This window comes from Talpa occidentalis, unplaced genomic scaffold (genome assembly GCF_014898055.3).
Source record: "Talpa occidentalis isolate TD23 unplaced genomic scaffold, MPIMG_talOcc4v2.1 talOcc4.10, whole genome shotgun sequence".
In the NCBI taxonomy this organism is placed as follows: Eukaryota; Metazoa; Chordata; class Mammalia; order Eulipotyphla; family Talpidae; genus Talpa; species Talpa occidentalis.
Window position 1 is genome coordinate 41,507,617 of NW_023600993.1, and position 20,346 is coordinate 41,527,962.

At 40.6% G+C, this 20,346-nt stretch overlaps 2 protein-coding genes across 12 annotated transcripts in view; one reads left to right on the forward strand and one right to left on the reverse strand.

The window, feature by feature from the left end:
• KCTD6 (potassium channel tetramerization domain containing 6) overlaps positions 1 to 20,346 on the forward strand; it is a 134,127-nt gene that overhangs the window by 31,865 nt on the left and 81,916 nt on the right. For 7 of the 9 annotated variants that reach the window (XM_054695043.1, XM_054695052.1, XM_054695047.1 and 4 more), the window contains one exon: positions 311 to 1,691. In XM_054695043.1, coding sequence (XP_054551018.1) covers positions 311 to 997 — 687 coding nt within the window. In that variant the 3' untranslated portion in view covers positions 998 to 1,691. Of the gene's footprint in view, positions 1 to 310; positions 1,692 to 4,549; positions 4,569 to 20,346 lie in introns of those variants that run through there. The other 2 variants (XR_008551792.1, XR_008551791.1) reach the window with 2 other exon arrangements.
• ACOX2 (acyl-CoA oxidase 2) overlaps positions 4,042 to 20,346 on the reverse strand; it is a 28,163-nt gene continuing 11,858 nt past the window's right edge. For all 3 annotated transcript variants that reach the window (XM_054695001.1, XM_037491810.2, XM_037491802.2), the window contains exons 11-15: positions 19,882 to 20,061; positions 18,172 to 18,277; positions 13,726 to 13,943; positions 7,477 to 7,609; positions 4,042 to 4,358 (exon numbers count right to left, since the gene is read on the reverse strand). In XM_054695001.1, coding sequence (XP_054550976.1) covers positions 4,296 to 4,358; positions 7,477 to 7,609; positions 13,726 to 13,943; positions 18,172 to 18,277; positions 19,882 to 20,061 — 700 coding nt within the window. In that variant the 3' untranslated portion in view covers positions 4,042 to 4,295. The remainder of the gene's footprint in view (positions 4,359 to 7,476; positions 7,610 to 13,725; positions 13,944 to 18,171; positions 18,278 to 19,881; positions 20,062 to 20,346) is intronic.

A 20,346-nucleotide genomic window follows, 5' to 3' on the forward strand; every position in this document is an offset into this window, starting at 1 on the left:
GGGCCTGAAATTAAATGACTTTGGAAGTCATACCCTCCTCTCTTCGTGTAAATCTTTAAAGGATTGAATTAATAAAAATTTTTAAGAAGGATTAGATTTAACTCTTTTTTTCTATTGAAAGAAAATAGTAGCTCTCTTCATCTGGATGGGCTTATCTCTGAAAATAAAGCTTTTTCGGATCATGGGATTGCTAAATACATTATAGCCTAAAGGAATCTTTTGCTTTGCTTGTTACCGTTAGTGTTACTAATTTGTCAATATTGGAATTTTAAGTTTTTCAGATAACTGATCATATTTTAAAAAATTTCAGATGACTGACCCAGTCACGTTAAATGTAGGTGGACATTTGTACACAACGTCTCTCACCACATTGACACGATACCCGGATTCCATGCTTGGAGCTATGTTTGGGGGGGACTTCCCCACAGCTCGAGACCCTCAAGGCAATTACTTCATTGATCGAGATGGACCTCTTTTCCGATATGTCCTCAACTTCTTAAGAACTTCAGAATTGACCTTACCCCTGGATTTTAAGGAATTTGATCTGCTTCGGAAAGAAGCAGATTTTTATCAGATTGAACCCTTGATTCAGTGTCTCAATGACCCTAAACCTTTGTATCCCATGGATACTTTTGAAGAAGTTGTGGAGTTATCTAGTACTCGTAAGCTTTCTAAGTACTCCAATCCAGTAGCCGTCATCATAACCCAGTTAACCATCACCACAAAGGTCCATTCCTTACTAGAAGGTATCTCAAACTATTTTACGAAGTGGAATAAGCACATGATGGACACCAGAGATTGCCAGGTTTCCTTTACTTTTGGACCATGTGATTATCATCAGGAAGTTTCTCTCCGGGTCCACCTGATGGAATACATCACAAAACAAGGTTTCACGATCCGTAATACCCGAGTGCATCATATGAGTGAGAGAGCGAATGAGAACACAGTGGAGCACAACTGGACTTTCTGTAGGTTGGCCCGGAAGACAGATGACTGAGCTCCAACCCAGAAAGATTCTGGAAACTGACTCTCCAGGACATGGAAGAGATTGATTTTTTTTTTTTTTAATCACAGTGTGGGATTTAAAAAAAAAAGTATTTATTTGAAAGCATTGAGGATCAGAAGGAGGTTTTGTGCTTTAGCAGACTTGTATGTTGTTTCCTTCATCTGTGTATGCATGTGCCTGTTCAGAGCCTCCAGATACCTTTTTTATAAAAAGAAGTCTGAAAATTATTATGGTATATAATCTACCCTTAACAGAACTTTTTTTATTACAGTGCTAAAATGATTTCTGATTAAATGGTCCCTAACTCAACTAGAAGGCTAAACATGCAGGAATGAAAGAATAAACAGAGAACTCATGATGCCTTTGAGAAAAATCAGAACAGGTAGGGTGACCTAGTTTTCAAACCAATAAGCAGTATTGTAATATTAAAGAAAAACTGTTCCAATCATTTAAAAGTACTTGTTAAGTACTGCTTTTTACAGTTATGACAACTGTTTTTTCTATGCATATAAATCAAGCAACCAAATATCTGTAGCCATGGATATGTCTGACTAGAAATATTTATATTGAATTCTGACTACAAAAGTGTCCCTGTGATAGAAATTTTATGTTTTATGCCTGGTGCAGTATGATTTCCATGTGTACTGTCTACCAGAAAAAAAAAAAGCTAATAAAAAAATGGAATATGAAAATTAGGTTTGTATTTACTGATTACTGTTACTTAAGGGAGAAAAATCATACTTGCATGTTTTGTTTGTTCTATGTTCCAGTATATACTGCCTAGCTAGGCACATTGGAATTTAGTTCATGGGGACTCAGTGGAACCTTAGGATGCAGTTTAGAGAACTCTACTGTGTTATTGAAGCAGGAATAGATGTAATTACTAATTTTATCTAAAAGAATACATATTTCAACAGTGACATGCTATTCGACAACTTTTTTCCAACAGAACTTATGTTGAAGATTACAGATTTTTCTTCAATAAGCCGCTAGTTGTTATAGTTCTAAATATGACCCTTATTCTAGCTTTGTATTGAACATAGGGACAAATTGACTCTTCAGCCACCTTATTTTTGTATATTGTGGTGACTCAAATGTGTTTTATTATTAAAGCTATGTTTATTTCTGAGGAGAAGAAATAAAGTGTAGTGAGTGAAGGATTTGAAACAGAAATGTATGTACTTACTTTCATTTCTTTCACTGCCTTACTTGCATAGTTCATTTGTTTCTATTTCTTTGAAGTTACTCATGAAAAGGATTATGTTTAGTGAGACTCCCTAGTTTGCTAGAACACTTTATAAAGGAAGTGTTCCCTGTTTTCTGAGGAAGGAGGTGCTCTGAGGTTCTGCTCTGGGAATGTCTTTTCTCAGAAGATTCTCCTGAAAGGAGAATGAGAACACTTACCTACATTCATTTTTTTTTTTTTTTAAAGTGGATTTTGCTTTCTTCCCTTTTTTTTTTTTTAAGATTTATTTATTTTTTATGTTATTTATTTATTTATTTATACAAGCACTGGGTACAGTCAGAGGCGCGGGAGGGTGAGAGAATTCACCAGAGCCAGAGCGGGGAGCAGAGCAGGCAGAGGGACCGAAGTACACTGCTGAGGGGTGCAGCGGGCGGCAGGAGAGGTCTGCGCGCCATGTGGGACCCTCCTCCCGTGGCTGGGGAGCAGCCGGGGATCTAACCGGCGCTGCAGAGGCTGTGGGCAGCTTCGCAACCCAGCGCTCAACCTCTGCGCCACCGGGGAGGCCCCCTACATTCATTTTTCCCCATGTCTTTCTAAAATGTGTTTTAAGGTTTCACAAATGACCAACATCCAGAAACCTATAATTCCTCCTATTTCACCTCCTTCAAATTAAAATCCCTTAATGTTGGCAAGTTGATTGGTCTCAGTAGAGGTACTAGTATGAAACTATGTTTTTAGAAAATTGTCTCCTATGTCAAATTGATTGATTAGTGGCTTCCCAAAAAATCCAAAGAAGAAAACCATGACAAAAAGTTATGTGTTAGCAAGGTGAATGTGAGATAAAATGATGGTCATGTATTATTGAGTTAGCTGAGGTGAATATGAGATAAATTATTTGATTTGAAAACAGAAAATTTTTTGGTTTGAAATGGGAATAAGGGCCTCCCCGGTGGCGCAGCGGTTGAGCGCTGGGTTGCGAAGCTGCCCGCGGCCTCTGCAGCGCCGGTTCAATCCCCGGCTGCTCCCCGGCCACCGGTGGAGGGTCCCACATGGTGCGCAGACCTCTCCTGCCACCCGCTGCTCCCCTCAGCAGTGTACTTCGGTCCTTCTGCCTGCTCTGCTCTGGCTCTGGTGAATTCTCTCACCCTCCCGCGCTTCTGACTGTACCCAGTGCATGTATAAACAAAAAACAAACAAACAAGCAAACAAATAAATAAAGAAAAACATGCCTCTATTAAAAAAAAAAAAAAAAAATACTTTCACTTTAAAAAAAAAAAAAAAAAAAAAAAGAAATGGGAATAATATTAGTTGTTCCAAGGTTTTAAAAGTTAAAAACTTAGAAGATTTCCTTTGCCTAATTTATTGAAGAAAAGTTTGCTTTTGGTAAATTTTCTGAGATTTGCTACTTATTAACAATTAAATATTTATTTTTATGAGTAAATTAGGAAAAGTAGCCACTGAGAATTTTTCGCAATTTAATTTGTCTAGTGACATTTGATTTCAGAGCTTTATCTACTTAGGCCATTTTAAATGGTATGAAATATATAGCTTGATTATATTGGGGTAATATGTCTGTTTTTATGAAGTTATTAATCATTTTCACATGGAAGAGTTGATTTTTAAAAATTGATACTTGACTGCATTCTTTAGGCTCTATATTTATTTAAATTATACCAAAAATAGGCATGCTTGAGGAGAAGTTTGTGTGTGTGTGTGTGTGTGTGTGTGTGTGTGTATCCTTTTAAACCCTAGTATAAATGTGTGCTAAAAACAAGTAATAACTAATGAATTGATTGTATTTTGCTAGATCTAAAGCAAAATTCTGGTATTTAACAGAATAGAAGCTATGAATGGATAGTGCTCTTTATTTTGGGAAATTTTAAACTTCAAAAGTACCCACCCACGAATTTCAACAACTGTTTATTCCCTCCTTTTCTTCCCTCATATTATTTTGATGTAAATCACCACATAGTTCATCTACTTCAGACACTATCTAAAAGATAATGACTTTTTTAAAAAATACACGTTATATACTTTAAAATTTTAATGATATATGCCATAGTACCATTATCACATGTTGCCTCTTGAGTGCTGTTGATGATTTCATAGCTTGGATCTCTGACTTTGTAATAGTGGTCTTAAATATTTCTCATAGGCAGGATTTCCCTGTTTATAGAAAGAAGTACATTATTAAGACAGAATATTTCTGCTAAGTTTAGTAATTTTTACTTTCAAATAAGTTTTTAGTTTCACAATATAACATTACATAAGATGCTTAATTTTTAAAATTAAAAAAAAATTTGTGAGCATATGGAGAAACATTTTTCCCAAAGGGCATCCTTCCTTTTCTCATGCAGATTTTAAATTGTGGCTGCAGGTGGCCAGTTTAAAAAAAAAAGAAAAAAAAAAAAACCATACACAGCTTATTATTTGCTTTTGGAAATTTAATACAAATGAAAGGCTTGACTTTCTGAGGCTCTTTGAAATTAAACTTTACCACAAAGCAAGGAACCAGAAAGTGGAAAATCAGGTAAATATTCAGTGTCAGAATAAGTTATCTCCATTACTCTTTAATGTAACATATTGATTCTTCACATCTCTGGCCTCATCTTTTATATTTACTTGTTTCCTTTTTTGACTACTTAGGCTAAAACTGTAAACTCCTTGAAGACAAGCTTGCTCCACTGTATGCTCAGTAACTAGAATTGTTTCTGGCACATAGAATATACTCAGTATTAGTTGAATAATTGAAGAATCAGTAGATGTGTTTGACACGTCTACTGCTTGGACAAATTTTTACAATAGAATAATTTCTGAGAAATAGGGTTCTTGTTTTGAAATTATCCCCAGTGGTTCCTGAACTGTAGGGAATCACTTAGACATGCATTCACATGTGTAGGGAGAGAGGGGGGTGATGGGAACAGCCTTTTGTGGTTTACTTTGGAGAAACTGGCTTGAAATAAAATCCAGATGAGGAAAAAAGCCAAAAGGCAGACTCCATGGGCAAGGTAAATCATGAGAGAGCACGTCCTCCTGCTTGGAAATGAAGCTCAGCACTTACCCTACCTTGGATAAAGAGAGTCTGTCATATAATGACTCTAAAGTATTTAACTTAGCATAGTACTTTTCTTTTGGTAGAAAATGTCAGTGAGATATATTCTCATTTATACTTTTGTGTCTACAGGGCATATTTCAGTATAGTTTTAATTTGTTTGAGATATCTGCAAGTGCCTTTTTTTCTACTGTTGCAATTGAGGAAAAAAGTCTATAGCAGATTTAAAATTATCTATTGCAGATTCGAAAAATACAGCCTAAAAGTGCTATTTTGGTGGTCTGTGGAGGAGCCAGAAATGTAAGAGTGTGTGGCAGTCAGCAAGGTGTCATTTTAACTTATTAGAAACCATTCTTTCTCCAAAGTCATTGGTAACCGCACATAATTAGATTACTGACCATGAAAGAGCCACATTGCTATACCTGTGACATTTTTAGCAAGGTAATATAAGTTGGGATGGCAAGAACCTGCAGCATTGTGTATGCAGCAGCTTCCTTCATCTCATTGTATAAAATCATGTTCGTTTATTCCATAATGTGAAGTGTCTGCTCTGTGATAGAGCCTGGAGTTAGAAAGATCCTGTTCCTAGTCAAGTGGTAAGAGATAGAGAAAAGTGAATGGGATGAAGTGCATCAGCGTTTCATTATATCTGTTGGTGCTGTGGGTCAGCCATACCAATCACTTAGGCCTGTCCTCACGTAGTATGCAGATTAAATTTTTAAAAAATAAAGATCAGAAACAAAATAAAAAAACAACACTTACTCCCCCCCACCCCCACCCCCACCCCATTCTGTAGTGAAGATGAGGAATCAGGACAACTGGCATGTTTCCTTGTGTTGCTAGCGAAAACAGGTTTGAGCTATATATGTCAGCATTTCCTGACAGGTGTTCCTGCAGGGTAGGTTTTTCTCTGAAGCACCAAAGGGCAGACATTTATCTTAAGATCATGGAGCTAATTTAGCGTGAAAGGACAGGACCGCTGTATTTTATACCAGGATTTAAATGTTAGAAAGTGGATGATATTGGAAAGAGTTCCAGCTACACTGGAAGTAGCTTAGTTGTACTAAGCCATAAATGTAGCATACCTTCTTTAGATAAGTTGTTTATATTTGCTTGTTGCGTTTAAAGGATGCCTTCCTGGAGATAGGGAGTGACCAAAATGGATTGACGTTCTTCTGATAATTATCTTGGGAGGTAACTGGTTGTGTTTAACCACTTTAGATAATTGTGTTAAATTAAGCTTTGAGGTATGACAGGATGCAAAATGTTAAAAGCAAGTCTAACACCAAGTTAAGTGTGAATGAAAGCCTGAGAGTTGCCAATCTGATGAGCTGTTAAGACACCTTTTCTGAAATTTGTCCAAAGACGTAAAAAAAAGTAAGTGCCACCATTTGAATAACATATTTACATTATAGAACTTTTTAAAAAATCTGTTGTGTACGTACATGTGTTGTGTAGACTATCTGTTTTGATTATCTATATCAAATTTGGTATTAAACACTGGTTCCCTATATTCTAAGTACAGGGCTTATGTCTTCTCATCACTTAATGTATTCATTGACATTCATAGCTCTTCCCAGCAGAGGCTGGGACGCTGGCCCTGGAGTGTTAGGATTTATGACACAGAGTTCTGGTCTTCTCTCTTAGGACAATAAGGATCTTTTTGCTATGACTCTTGTAATTGTCATTTATATGACTTTCCTGGATTCAGAGGACAGTGCAGTAGCCTTCTTTGTAATTGGGATTGTGTTCTTCAGAATAAAGAGGAAGGAGGCATCTTTATCAGGCAGTTAGGTCTTAGAGAGACACCCCAAGCTGCCTTTTCACTTCTGAATACCAGTTTTACAACCCAAAATTGAGAGTTAAAAGACTGAAATATAAGATGGCTAAGTCACTGCAGTGATTTGTCTTATTTTTGTTAACTTAAGTCAGTTTGTCCCTATGTTTGTATGCCCCTGGGTATGTCAAACCATGATTTAGCTTGGTCCTTCCTCTTAATTTCCTTTGCCAAATTCTGAGAAATGCATTTTGCTGATTATAGTCCACACTGAGTTGCTACCATGACTTATCCCCACACTTGTGTTCTTTTATGTATTCTGAAAATATGTAAAACTGGTAGGCTATGGCAAGTGATTTCCAACTTACTGGGAATCAATTAAAATGGGAAAAATGGAGGTGTAGTCACTATGTTTTGTGCCTTTTTTTGTAACAAAACCAATACTAACTACCTACCTGAGTATTGGTCGGTGACTTCTGAGCCCAGTGGAACAGACGTTCATACACATTTCCGTCGTAGCAGCCAAGTGCTGAATTTAAACACTTATCGGTGAAGTCAAAAGCATCAGTTAACAAGATAGCATCCTTCCTGTAAGAGAAAACAAGACTATGTATTTTAGATTGCTTTTACGAACCTCATTAATCTGGGATGGAGAATAATCGGAAGCAGCATCATTATTCACTTTCTTACAATTCAGTTTTACTTTTTCTCTTGTTTTAATTTTTGATGAGTTCTGTGTGTCAGTGTGAAAAGCCAAATAGTTATTTAAAATCAGCATATTCCCTGTCTCTAACTTCTATTTCCTCTCCCCCTGCTGCCATTATTTCAGTTTTTTAGCTGATATTTTTTTATTTACCTGAATGTCTAAATATCATGTTCATATTGTTACTTCTTGATTATTCACTTTTAGATATTATCTGTTGACTCTACATTACAAAAGACAAGGATTTATTTTTAGTACCCTCTCCTCACCCCTACCTGTCACCCACCATCTCCCCATGCTGCTTCCCCTTGACCCTCCTGCCTCCCAATATAATTATAATTTTGGCCAGACTTATGTTCAGTGCTTACATTTTTAGGACATTATAGCTATATATTTTTATGACTTTATATATCCTTTTCACAGCTGTGCTGTGTGCCTACCACATCTCTCTTTTATTGGAATTTACCTCCAGGCTTAATGTTTCTCTCCTGCTATAAATTATACTATAAATTATCACTCCTGCTATAATTCTTAATGATTTTACCATCTTTGTGGATGTTCTTCTAAAACTTAACCTCTCAGTTCTTTGAATCTTCTCCATTGACCTTGTTCCACAGTTTCCAGAAACTCTCTTTCTCTGCCAAGATGACACACCAGGAGTGACAATGGCTGTAACTTGCCCATAATATCAGCCACATTCCATTTACTATCTCCTATCTTCCTACCTTACTCCCTCTGGTAATCTATAATTCTTTCCTTTTCAAGCAACAAATTGTATTTTAACCTATTGAGTAAAATTAATTGTCCACATGCTCCCCTTCCTTTTTAAGCAAAGGATATAAAACATAATGAGATTATGTACACTCTTGACTAATGCTCGTTTCACAAAGCATTTGAGGTGACTGGAATATGGTACCTATTTTATTTTATTTTTTTAAAGATTTATTTATTTATGCATGCAAGAGCTGGGGTACAGGCCAGAGGTGTGTGTGTGTGGCGCGGGGTGGGGTGGGGTGAGAGGATTCACCAGAGACAGCCGGGAACAGAACAGGCAGATTGACTGAAACACACTGCAGGGGCCGAGTCAGGAGAGGTCTGCCTTGCCATGTGGGTTTCTCCCTGACCGGCTGGGGATCGAACTCTTGCTGCAGAGGCTTTGGATTGCTTCATTGTGCGGTGCTCAACCCCTTGCGCCACCAGGGAGGCCCAGATATGATACCTATTTTAGACTTTTCTGGATAACCATCATCAATCTTTATGAGGGAATTTCATATAGGGCTATTTAAAATTCTTTGCCCCTACTAGCACTTACCACCTATTTAATGTCCCTCATCTCCCTGTGGCCACACTTCCCTCCTTATCCAGCTGAAATTCTGTGGTCTATTATAATCACTCCTTTCAAAATATATTCAGCCATTTTCTTGCTTTGTCATACGTACTTAGCAAAACCCTGTCCTTCGTAATCACCAACTTTGTGTCTAACTATGCCTGCAAAAACCAATACTGACTAGTGTAATAAGGGCTAAAGACCCTTATTGTGCCTCCTAGCAATCTCATATTACTTCGATCTATTGAATTTTTCATTCCCTTAAATGATAATTTCACACCTTCTCTTTGATCGTCAAATCTCTACTATGTTCCCATCTCTCTTACCTTGGCATCCTGTTTCACTGATAACATAGAAGCAGTCGAGCACTTTCACCACCTCCCATCCATGCACTTGTGTATGCTGCTTTCCCTTTCCTTGGTCCACGCTTTCAGCTCGGGCCAATCTCCACTAGGTGCCTTCCCTTGCCTGCTGGAGCACAAGCTTTTGACTCTAGTTCTTTCATCATCTGCCCCATATTTTGGCTCCCTTTTATGACAGAACTTTGAGAGCTTGTTTATGCTTGCTATTTATAGTTTTCCTGTTCTAAACTGGACACATTCAGGTTTTCACTCTCGCCCTTCCACTTACTTGACTCTTGTCAGTGTCACCACCTCATCATCTTTGGAGTGTCCCGACCATCAGTTCCTGGGCTTTTTCTCTTCAGAAGCTCATTCCTTGTGATATCTGCCTTGTCATGGCTTTAAATACCAGCCATATGCAATGACTTCCAAATTTATCTTTCCAGCCTCACCTGCTTATTAACACTTTACTTGATTTCTAGCAGGTTCTTTAAACTTAACGTGTTCAGCACCAAACTTCTGATCTTCTAGATCTGCCCATCCTGCCCAAATCTGGTCCTCCTGTAGACTTCCCTATTTATAGTAAATGGCACCTCTGTCCTGGCCAAAAACCTGAACTCCTCTTTGTCTCTACATCCCACTTCTAATCCGCCACAATGCTGTTCTTCAAAAATCTGTCCAACTTTGACCACCGTCCATTACCTCTGGTGCTAGCACCCTGGTCCAATCCACCATCATTTCTCATCTGGATTATTGTAGAAACCTAATGGGTCTCCCAGTTTTTTACTCATCACCTCCCCCCACCCCTGCCACAGTCAATCCTTGGTATGGCAGCAAGTGATCCTTTAGATTTTATCTAACCCATGCTTGAAACCCTCCCTTTTTTGCACAAAGTAAAAGCCAAAGTCTTAGGTTTTTGAATGATTTACACCTTCTTCCTTGCCCTTCCTGATACATCCTTAACTCTCTGACCTCTGGTTTCATTCTCCATCTCATTCACAGCACTCCCAACTTCCGTGGCCTCTTCTCTGTTCTCTGGATAGATGTGCCAAACATACTCCGGCCTCCCACATTTGTACTTGTTCTTTTGCTTCGAATGTTCCCTTTCCAGTCAACCACATGGCTCCTCTCCCTTCAGATCTTTTCTTAAATGTCACCCTTCCTAACAGGCTTCCCTGACCTGTTATTAAAAACTGCAGTCCCCTCACCCCATCCCCAGCATTCCTTATTTCCCTTCCCTGTTCTCCTTTTCTTTATAGCACTTATTACCATTTCACATACTGTTTGACTTACTTCGTGTATGTGCGTGTCTCTCCTGTACTGTAAACATTTGTGGCTTTTTTGGTCTGAAAATTCTATCCTTCATTTGAATTATCTTGAATTATCATATAATAACGTGCTCCCTTTTGTTTGCTCTGCTCTTTTTAGACCTGTTCTTCAGCTGGGCAGTTAGGAGGAGTCCTTTTACCACTTTTATCTTCTCTCCTATTTTTTGTCTTTTTACTCTTTCTGGCAGATTTCTGCAGCTTTATCTTCTGGTCCTTCAATTAAGTTTTTTATCCCACTGTAGTATTTTAATTTTCACAGAACTCTTTTTCTTTGTTCTGTGAATATTGCTTTTTAAGAAATGATGTTCTCTTGTTTTATGGTGGCAATATCTCCTCTTAACTCTGAGGATATTACTGATCTTTTAAAGTTTTCTTCTTACTGTGTGTTCTCTTGTGTCCCTTGAGTTGCTGTTTTCTTGCTTGTTTTGGTATCTGTATTTTATGTTAGGGCTTTTCTCAGATGTCTGGTGATCCCTGAGTGATCCTCTGGAGCATGATGAACTTAGAACTTAGAACCAGTGAGGAAGAAGAGCTGAGAAGCAGCATCAGCATTTGGGCTGTAATTTTATTCAAGTCCTCATTTTCGACAGGGTAGCCTCACCCTTAGGCTCAGCTATACCTGGTGTTCCCTAGTCCACAGATCCTCTGTTTATCCTTCTGGCAGGATGGGATTGAGGAAAGGCTTAAAAAAATTAGAGAGGAGGAGGGGAACTAGGGACTCAACTTTTGTGGTAAACTTTTAATCATTCTCTATCAGTCTTCTCTTTATCCCTGATACCGGAGATCTCGATATTGGGTTGTTGGGTTTCTTTGGTGTAACTGCTTTTTGCTTTTTCCCTTTTCTGGTTGACGATTGCATTTTCTCAGATGGGTAAATTATAGTTCGTCTATTTACTTTCCAATTTCATGTTTCCTCTCCTGTTCTTATTTTTCTTTGTGGTTTTATGTCTTTAAAAATTTAAATCCACTTGCTGTTTTAATAGAGTTTCAGGTGAGAACAAAAGTAAATGCATACATTCAATCTGCCATCTTTGCCTGCAAGTCCCCCAACCGAGGAGATTTAACAACTGAAAACCCATTAGGGTAAATTAATTACCATTACACAGAGAGCTGGTTCTTAGTGTCCCTAAAATAGTGTGCCATCGTTCGCTTGTCATCTCATAAATCTGAGGGTGATATTGAATAATCAGGGAATTGCCTGCTTGAGGACAAGCTTTTGACTCTAGTTCCTTCATCATCTGCTCCATCTGACATAGAAAAGCTTTGAGCCTTACATACCTAATTACCCTGCAGTGGTCTGGAGGTTACTTAGGAACCATAATGTGAGTAAATCAATTTGTGGGTTTGATGCATACATAAATTGTCTATTTGCATCAGTATTGTCTGTCTTGTCTTGAATTATATGTCTCTGGAGCCGAGGCAAGAGCTTAGAAATGCTGCTGCAAATGAGAAAATCATGCTTGTGAGGTGTTGAGGTGATCTTGTGTTTCATCTCCAAGGACAATCAAGGCTAGAACATTATTGTCTTTATGTGCTTTCAAATACCAAGTATTTCAGAAAGTTAGACACACTTGGGCATGAAGTGTGCAATGCTCAGTCATGTTATTAATGGTTCCACTGGATTTTCTATATTAGAGTTTAATACCTGGGGCATAATTGTATTTTTGACATTTTTTGATGATTTAATTGAACAAACATTTATTGACCACCAACTAAACTAACTGCTAGGTGATTATATGTAGTCATGAATGGTGTGTAAGTTTGCATATTGTTAGAAATAAAAAGAATTTGGTCTAGTTTTTATTTTTTAACCTCTCATGAAAATCTTATTTTAAAAAATTTCAAATCTTTTCCCTTTTTATTCTTAGTCTTGTTGATAATGTGACTTGTTGAAGGTTCTAGGGGGAAAGACACACACACACACACACACACACACACACACACACCCATGTACAACAGGCATCATGTTTTCTCAAAAAAAGGTTATGTACTCAAATTAACCCATTTTTCATCGTATCAACAAATAGTGGATAATTTGTATTGTTTTGATTTCTGTTTCTTTTAGCACCCTGGTCAGATCAAGGCCTTGGTTTGGATATAGTTTTTTACATGTAAAATAAAAGAATGAAGCATAGCATTAGTATGTCATGACCCTAAATTGCACACCATTAGTGCTGCATTTAAAAACTAGGTATTGTTTTACAAATTATTATATAAACTACTAGAATTAATTTTTTTTTCTGTGTCTTGTAGGCTAATTAGCACCATGTCCCCCTCCTCATTTTTTTTTTCCATCTCGAAGCTGAGGGAATATTAAAGTAAGTTTGGTCAGCTTAGTAAGAATTTGCTTAAATACATTCAACAAAGACAACGGTATATATTATATACTTGGAACAAACAATAGCCCAGCCTTAACCTTAATATATATACATTAAGAGAATATGATCGGGTCAGACAGACCCCAGAGTATACCTGAGTCCTCCTCTGACTAATTGGTGGCCATGGCAAGTTACTTAACGCCCCTAAACCTGAATTTCCTTCCCAGTAAAATGAGGAGATTAAGAGTATCAACTTAAAATGGCTGTAAAGATTAAATGAGATGATGTATGTAAAAGCTTTTGGCATAGTGCCTGGCACATACAAATGCTCCTTAAATATTAGCTCTAAGATTTAACATTGGTGCTAATACATATTAGTTTGTAGTATGCTTCATTTTATTCATTTTCTTTAGATATTGTTGTGTCTCCCTGGCAGTGTTGAAGAGTTCAGTTGAGGGAGCTAGGTAATTGAAGCATTTTTACTTCCAACTTTTTCTCATTTTTTTTTTTCACTAATCCATAATGCTTTGTGTGTAATAATGCTGTTATTACACCAACGCTGTTGCTTTTGCCAGACCCTATTAAGCAAGGTTTTTGTGTTGAAGGTTTGGAGTTTAAAGTAACCTGTGAACTAATGTCTAGAGTTATTCTCTGAAGACTACTCTGGTTTGAGGGTCAGCCACTCACCGGATGAGGGGGAGCAGGTCCAGGTATGCTGTTCTTGCCATATCTACTTGGGCCCCAGATAGGAATCCATCATGGAGAAAGTCGCCCGAGTTAGTCAGGATGCCATGTAATGCATAGAGGTCGCAGAGGCGTTTGAGTGCCTGCTGAATTGCTGGTTCATCTTCTAGTTTCTGCAGAGTTTCTGCAAAATTCTTCACAATGATATAGTAGCAGTGTGCCTATGAAGGTACAAAGATGCATTAGCCTCTGATTTCTGATTCCAGAAGTCATGCTGGAAGCTTGGCCAGATTGCTGGACAACTTGTGTATACAAGTTACTGTGGCCTCATGTTTCCCTACAGACTGGCAAGCAACCGCCTTTTCTCCTAGCTCACCGTGACAGCTTTTTTGAAGGTGTGTGTATTTTGTACATTTGTGGGGGGCTAGCGGGCTCCAGAACTTGGCCCTTAGTTTCCTCATTTTTTAAAAAATATTTATTAATGCATACAAGAGCTGGGGTACAGGCCAGAGATGCACAGGAGTGAGAGGATTCACCAGAGACAGAGTGGGGAACAGAACAGGCAGACTGACAAAATACACTGCTGAGGGGAGCAGCTGGTGAGACAGGAGAGGTCTGCTGTGCCATGTGGATTTCTCTCTGGCCGGCTGGGGATCGAACTCATGCTGCAGAGGTTGCAGATTGCTTCATAGTGCAGTGCTTAACCCCTTGAGCCACCAGGGAGGCCCAGTTTTCTTATTTTTTTAGGGCAGTTTCAAGTAAGTTTGAAAGTAGAAAGGAAGAATATGGGAGTCTTGGAGGCTGGACTGGGGATGGTGGGGGACAGAACCACTTTTCTCAGGAAAAGTTGTTTATTGCCTGCTATCTTAAAGGCTGTGGTGTGTATGTTTGTGTGTATGGTATGGGCCTTGGAGCAGGAAGTAGGGATTCAATTTGTATACAGAATTTCTCCCAGGTCGAGTGTAAACTCCTTGAGGTAAGGAGTGCTGTCGTTTAGGCCATGTACAACAGACTGGCTTGGTCAGTGGTTCAAATAATACTTTTTTAATTTACTTCTGCATGTCTTAGTTCAAATCTTGTCTCCTTACTGATTTGGGGATGGGATGTGAGGCATTTATATACTGGGTGCCTCTCTAAGTTTTACATATATTAACTCGTTTAATCTTCATGATCATCCTATAAGGTAGGTTCCATTTTGCAGGTGGGCAGGTGAGCCCCCTCTGTCAGCAGGCTCCTTCCTTGGAACCCCTTCGTCCCCACAGCCCAGCATCTAAAGAATTAATGCCTGACCTGTCATCCTTTGTGATTGGTCGATGCCCCTTCCCACTGGTTACTAAATATTCTGACTATTTCCACTCTCCCTAAGACCAAAGCACTTAATTATTTTTATCAGCTAGGATAACTGAGTTCCATGGGGGGGCGCTCAGAGAGAAAGGGAAAGTGGAACAAACAGGTCTTCTCAAACTTTTATGTGCATACAGGTTACATAGGGGTCTTGTCAGAATGCAAATTCTGGGATAGGGAATCTATGCTTTCTGACAAGCTCCCCAGTAATGCCTGTGCTGCTGGTAGTGTCTTTAAGGCTGAGAGTGTCTTGGGAACTTTAAGGAGCTTACCAAGAGGGACAAAGAATGGAGGAGGAAAGGTCATTTCAGGCAGAGGGACCTTCCTGTGCATCATGAACTTTGCCACCTGGACCTGGTGTGCTCACAGACATGCTGGGTTTACAACATTTGTATGTGGAGCAGATGTGTTCTCCTGCCCCTGTCATGTCAAACAGCCCTTGTTGCTCATAGGGGGCCCAGTTTGGCAAAACTGGAGACCCTCACTTTTTTCACCTAGCCCTGTTGCCCTATTCTAACTGGGGGCTGCTTACTTAAATTCTCAGGGCCCTGGATGGACGAGTGGAGCGATAAGAGCTGCTTCTATGCCTTGGAAGGCAGGATGAGGATTAGAAAGAACCAGAAAGAGAAAATGGCTTCTACATTTCAGGGAAAGGTTGAGCCAGGCCTTGCCACCTTGCTCTCAGCACAGCGAACTTAATTTACTTCTGCGTGTCTTAGTTCAAATCTTGTCTCCTTACTGATTTGGGGATGGGATGTGAGGCATTTATATACTGGGTGCCTCTCTAAGTTTTACATATATTAACTCGTTTAATCTTCATGATCATCCTATAAGGTAGGTTCCATTTTGCAGGTGAGCAGACTGAGACCTCGAGAGGTCGCGTGATTGGTAAACTGTAGCAGTGAGGTCCAAAACAGTGAGAATCTGTACCCTCATTTATTGCCAAAGCCACAAGAGACTGAAGCTGGATTGTCATGAATACCAGGATTTGTCTCAGTGGCCCTAGAGACTGATACCTCTTCTGGGCAGGGTCTGAGATTATCGGACCAAGGCCCATCATAGTCTGACCAGCTCTTCCAGGTCACTTTCACAAAAGAGAAGTTAAAGCCCAGAGAGGGAGGAATGCCCGAGGTCACATGACTGGTCATCTACAGAGCTGTGGCCAGCACTCAGGCTAGGGCTCACTCCTCCTTGTGCAACCCTCTGCTACTGTTCCCAGTCCCCTTGCTTGCTACCACTCTCTATCTGCAGAGAGAGGTATGCAGATGGGATCTGGTTGGCTGTTTGAGGTTTCTGTGGAGTAGAAGGCTGGCTAAAGCACAAAGCCCCGAAAGTACAGATTTCCCTGCCCGTGTGACTTTTGAGACTCAGCTCAGGCTCTCGCTAGGAAGGTGCAGGGACTTGCTTTCCTCCAGGCTGGTTGATCATCTTACTCTTGGTAAGATTAAGATGCTTGGGGCTCATCTCTCTCCGGCACACAGACTCCCTGGTGGCATGACTTACCTCCATGGGGAAAGGAAAGCAAAGCATCTTGCTTGACTCTGCTCTGTCCTACCACTGGGACTTAACACTCCTGAGTTCTGTTTCCTCATCCTTAAAATGGAGATTATGCCACTCTCCTTCCCAAGGTTGTATGCATGAAATGACGTAAAGCTGGCAAGCAGTGTCTGGTCCATTTGAAGGCAAGACAGAAGCTTGGAGGACATAAGAATAATGGGCGGCTGTGGTTCTTTTCTGGTGGTCAGGTGAGAGCACAGCCTGGGCTCACCCTCCTCTGTGTTGATGGGACATTTAGCACAACAGGGAGCACCCCTGTACAGGGCCATGGCAGATGTAATGGAGATGGTGGGTCACTAGGTAGCCTGCCCAACCAGCCCTCGCCCCATAAGGGCAGCTGCAAAACACTCCTTCAGGGCCATTTTCCATGTGTGATGCTTGAGGATTGAAGTGATCACCTTGGTTTTCCAGCTCCAGGTAGGCCCAGCTGCTTAAAATAGAGCTCAGGGTCGTTCTCATCTTTTTCTTCCCCATTATTCCCTCAAGCCTGTCCCTTTCTTCTATTTCCTTAATATCTCTGCACCTCTCCACTTCTTTCCACATCATCTGCCAAGTTCATGGTCAGGACCACCTCTGCCCTCACCCCGGTTGCTGCTGCCTCTCCTAACTGGTCTCTAGGCTCCAGTCCATACCTCTCCCTGCAGCCTGAATGATCCTTCTGGAATGAAACTCTGATCACTTCACTCCTCTGGTGCAAACTCTGTGAAGGCTTTCCCTTGCCATGAAAAGAAAACCCAAACTTCTCACAATAGTGCAGAAGGTCCCTAGTCTGCTTCCTTTTCCTTCTCCCCTACCTTCTTCCTCTCCCTGGTTTAATTTTCCTTCTTTAGGTCCTCCTTGGGAAGATTTACATTTTCTCCTGAACACAAAGCCTTTTCTTGCTCTCTCCTTTTGTACCTGCTGTTCCATTTGTCAGGAAACCTTCCTCTCCAAAGCCACAGTGTCCCCCTCTTTGCCCAGCTAATTTCAGCTCATCCTTGAAGTCTTGGCCTTTATGCCGTTCCTGGGAAGCCTTTCTGACTCCTCAATGTGGATAGAGATGTGCCTGCTCGGGGGTCCTGTGGCACCTGTGTTAGCCCATCACAGTGTTTCTGAACTGTAGTTGTGTAATGGGCACTGTCACGCCCTCAGTACCCACCTCAGTGCCTGGTGTTGAGCGCCTGGTGTTGAGTGGGGGCTCAAATATTTGTTGACTGTCTGAATTAGGCACAAATAGAAAACATAGTGAAATTGAATCAGACATCTAAGGATTGCCTGTGGGGCTAAGGGGAGACATGACCTGCTTTTCTATCTGGGAGGAAATATTTGAACAACCTAAAGCAAATCCAATAATACTGCCTCATTACATTTTTCCCTAAGAGCTACCAGCAAGATTGCTTTGGAATTAAGTCCTTTAATTAAAATACCTTGGACTAAGCCTTGGAAGTGAAATGAGGGCAGCTGTTGAACAGAGTTGGGGAATAATGGCAGAGCTTGGATTTTCCCAGCAGGGTAGCCGTCTGTGAAGCAAAACGGGTCTCTTTCAGCTTCGGCTGACTGGAAACTCACCTTTGCAGCCTGGAGGTGTATGACAGTGGTCTGATTCCATGACTCCACCCTGTCAACCCCAGATTGCATTCGAGTCTGTAAATTATGCACTGAGTCCTTGGTGAGCCTGAAGAGAGAAAGGTTTAACTTCTTGACTATGTGGAAAAGAGACTGATGGGGTTTGGGGCCCAGCCTGCCTGGGGTTCCTCAGAAGTAGGAATAATTCCCACTTATTCACCAGTTAGGTATTACAAAGCTAAATACTTTGTATACCTTATGTCTTTAGCCCTTTTTAGAGCAGACGTTCCTAATTTATAATGGAGAAAACTGAATTCTAGAGGTTAAATAACTTTTCGAGGGTTACACAGCTCTTAGGGAGTGGAGCCCTTCTTAGCCTCAGAGCTTTAAAGCTGCAGGACCACAGGCCAGGAGCAGGCCCCTCTTTCTAATGCAGACTCCATCCTGACACCAGTGTTTTCAGGCCCTTCTATTGACTGACTTCCTGCGGCAGAGCAAGGAGAATGGTTTTTCTGTAAAGGCTAATGAGGCCTGTGGTCCACCAGTCTGTTCCAGGGGACCTTAAAAAAAAATAAAAAAGCAACCCTTCTCTAAACCACTAAATGGGTCATGTACCATTTACTTAACCTTTAATCTTATTTTCTATTCCCTGCCATGCCCCACCTCCCATGACCCTTGGAATTTTTATGCAATTTATTAAAATTTCCTTTCTCGGGGAAGAGATAAGCAGATGTCACATTGATTTCCAAGCAAAAGGCAATATAATGACAACTTATATCCTGGGCAGCCTTCGTTTGCCCTCCCTACCTGACCCAACTGAAATCTTTGTCCTGTGAGCCTGGGTTTTTTTAATTGAACTGGTTTATTGATGGACCCTTAGTACCTAGAATAGTGCCTGGCATGTTATAGGCATTTAATATTTGTGGTATAAATAAGGGAATATCCCAAGTTGCTTGTGATCTTGAAATAACCATCAACCATCCCTGGGATCATCCCTTGGGATATAATACCTCTTATTAGATAGTAAAAATATTTTTTTTCAGGTTGTTTTTGGTGTTTTATTTGGGTAGGGGTCCAGAAGGTTTCCTTTTTAGGTAGCTAAATCGTTCCATCTTTTCTGTGATAGCATCTGTGTTTGGCTAGGACCTCTGTTCTCAGCCCCTGGCATATTTGGACACACTCTAGGAGCCTGACAATATTTGCTTAGAAAAAATATAATTTTTTTCCGATAATATTTGTTGAATGGCAGAATGAATGATTCCCTGGAGCCTACTACACCTGGCCCTAAACTAATTCCATCCCTTGATATCGTCATATTTTCAAAATTTATTTTTAGGTTGTAGGATATTTCAACCATATGAGTATTGTTTTATTTGTGGGTATTTACATACTGCTACATTCTAAATATTTACCTATTCCTTGTATTGCATATCATAAGGACCTAAAAACTTTAAAAGTTCCTTATACTGGCCAGGGAGGTGATGTCCTACTGGCCAGCTTCACCAGGATGAGGAAGTGATGGTAGCACATGGCTGAAGGGTGTCGCTTCCCCGTCTCTCTGTCCATAGTGGCAGGAGCTAAGAACACTGAGGAGTTGGAGCCAGGGGTGGTTCTCAGATTATCCACGAGCGCCCACCCAACCAATCCCCAAAGCCCGAGCGTGGGAAGGCGCCTGCCTCCTGGTGGATGGCTGATCTCTCAGCACTGGCTCACCTGGCTGCCACGTGTGCCCATGCTGTGGTGTAGAGCTCCGGGCGGAGGAAGTCAGCTGCCCCCTGGGCTGGGCACCTGGCTACGACTGGTGCAGCCAGATATGCAATGGACTTAGGGAGAGACTTCTGTGATGTGAATCCTGGGGATTTCTGAATCTGCTGATAGTTCTTCACCAGAAACCTGGGGGTGGGAGTCGAGGCAGGTGAGAGGATGGGAGACCCTGTGGGACAACCCAGCACCCCTCTCTCCCAGAGGCTTGCACTCTTGTATTCCCTATCAGAGAGCCAGGGCCACCATGCCTTTGTCCTGTCCTTCCTGATGGCTCGTCCTCTCTTCAGAGCGCTCCTGAGCTGGGCTGTGAGGCTCTGGGGAGGAGCACCCTGAGGCGGTTTCTTCACTGAGAAATGGGTTGGAGCTTGGAGCTTGGCAGACACTCGGCTCCTGAACATAAACCCTTTTTATATT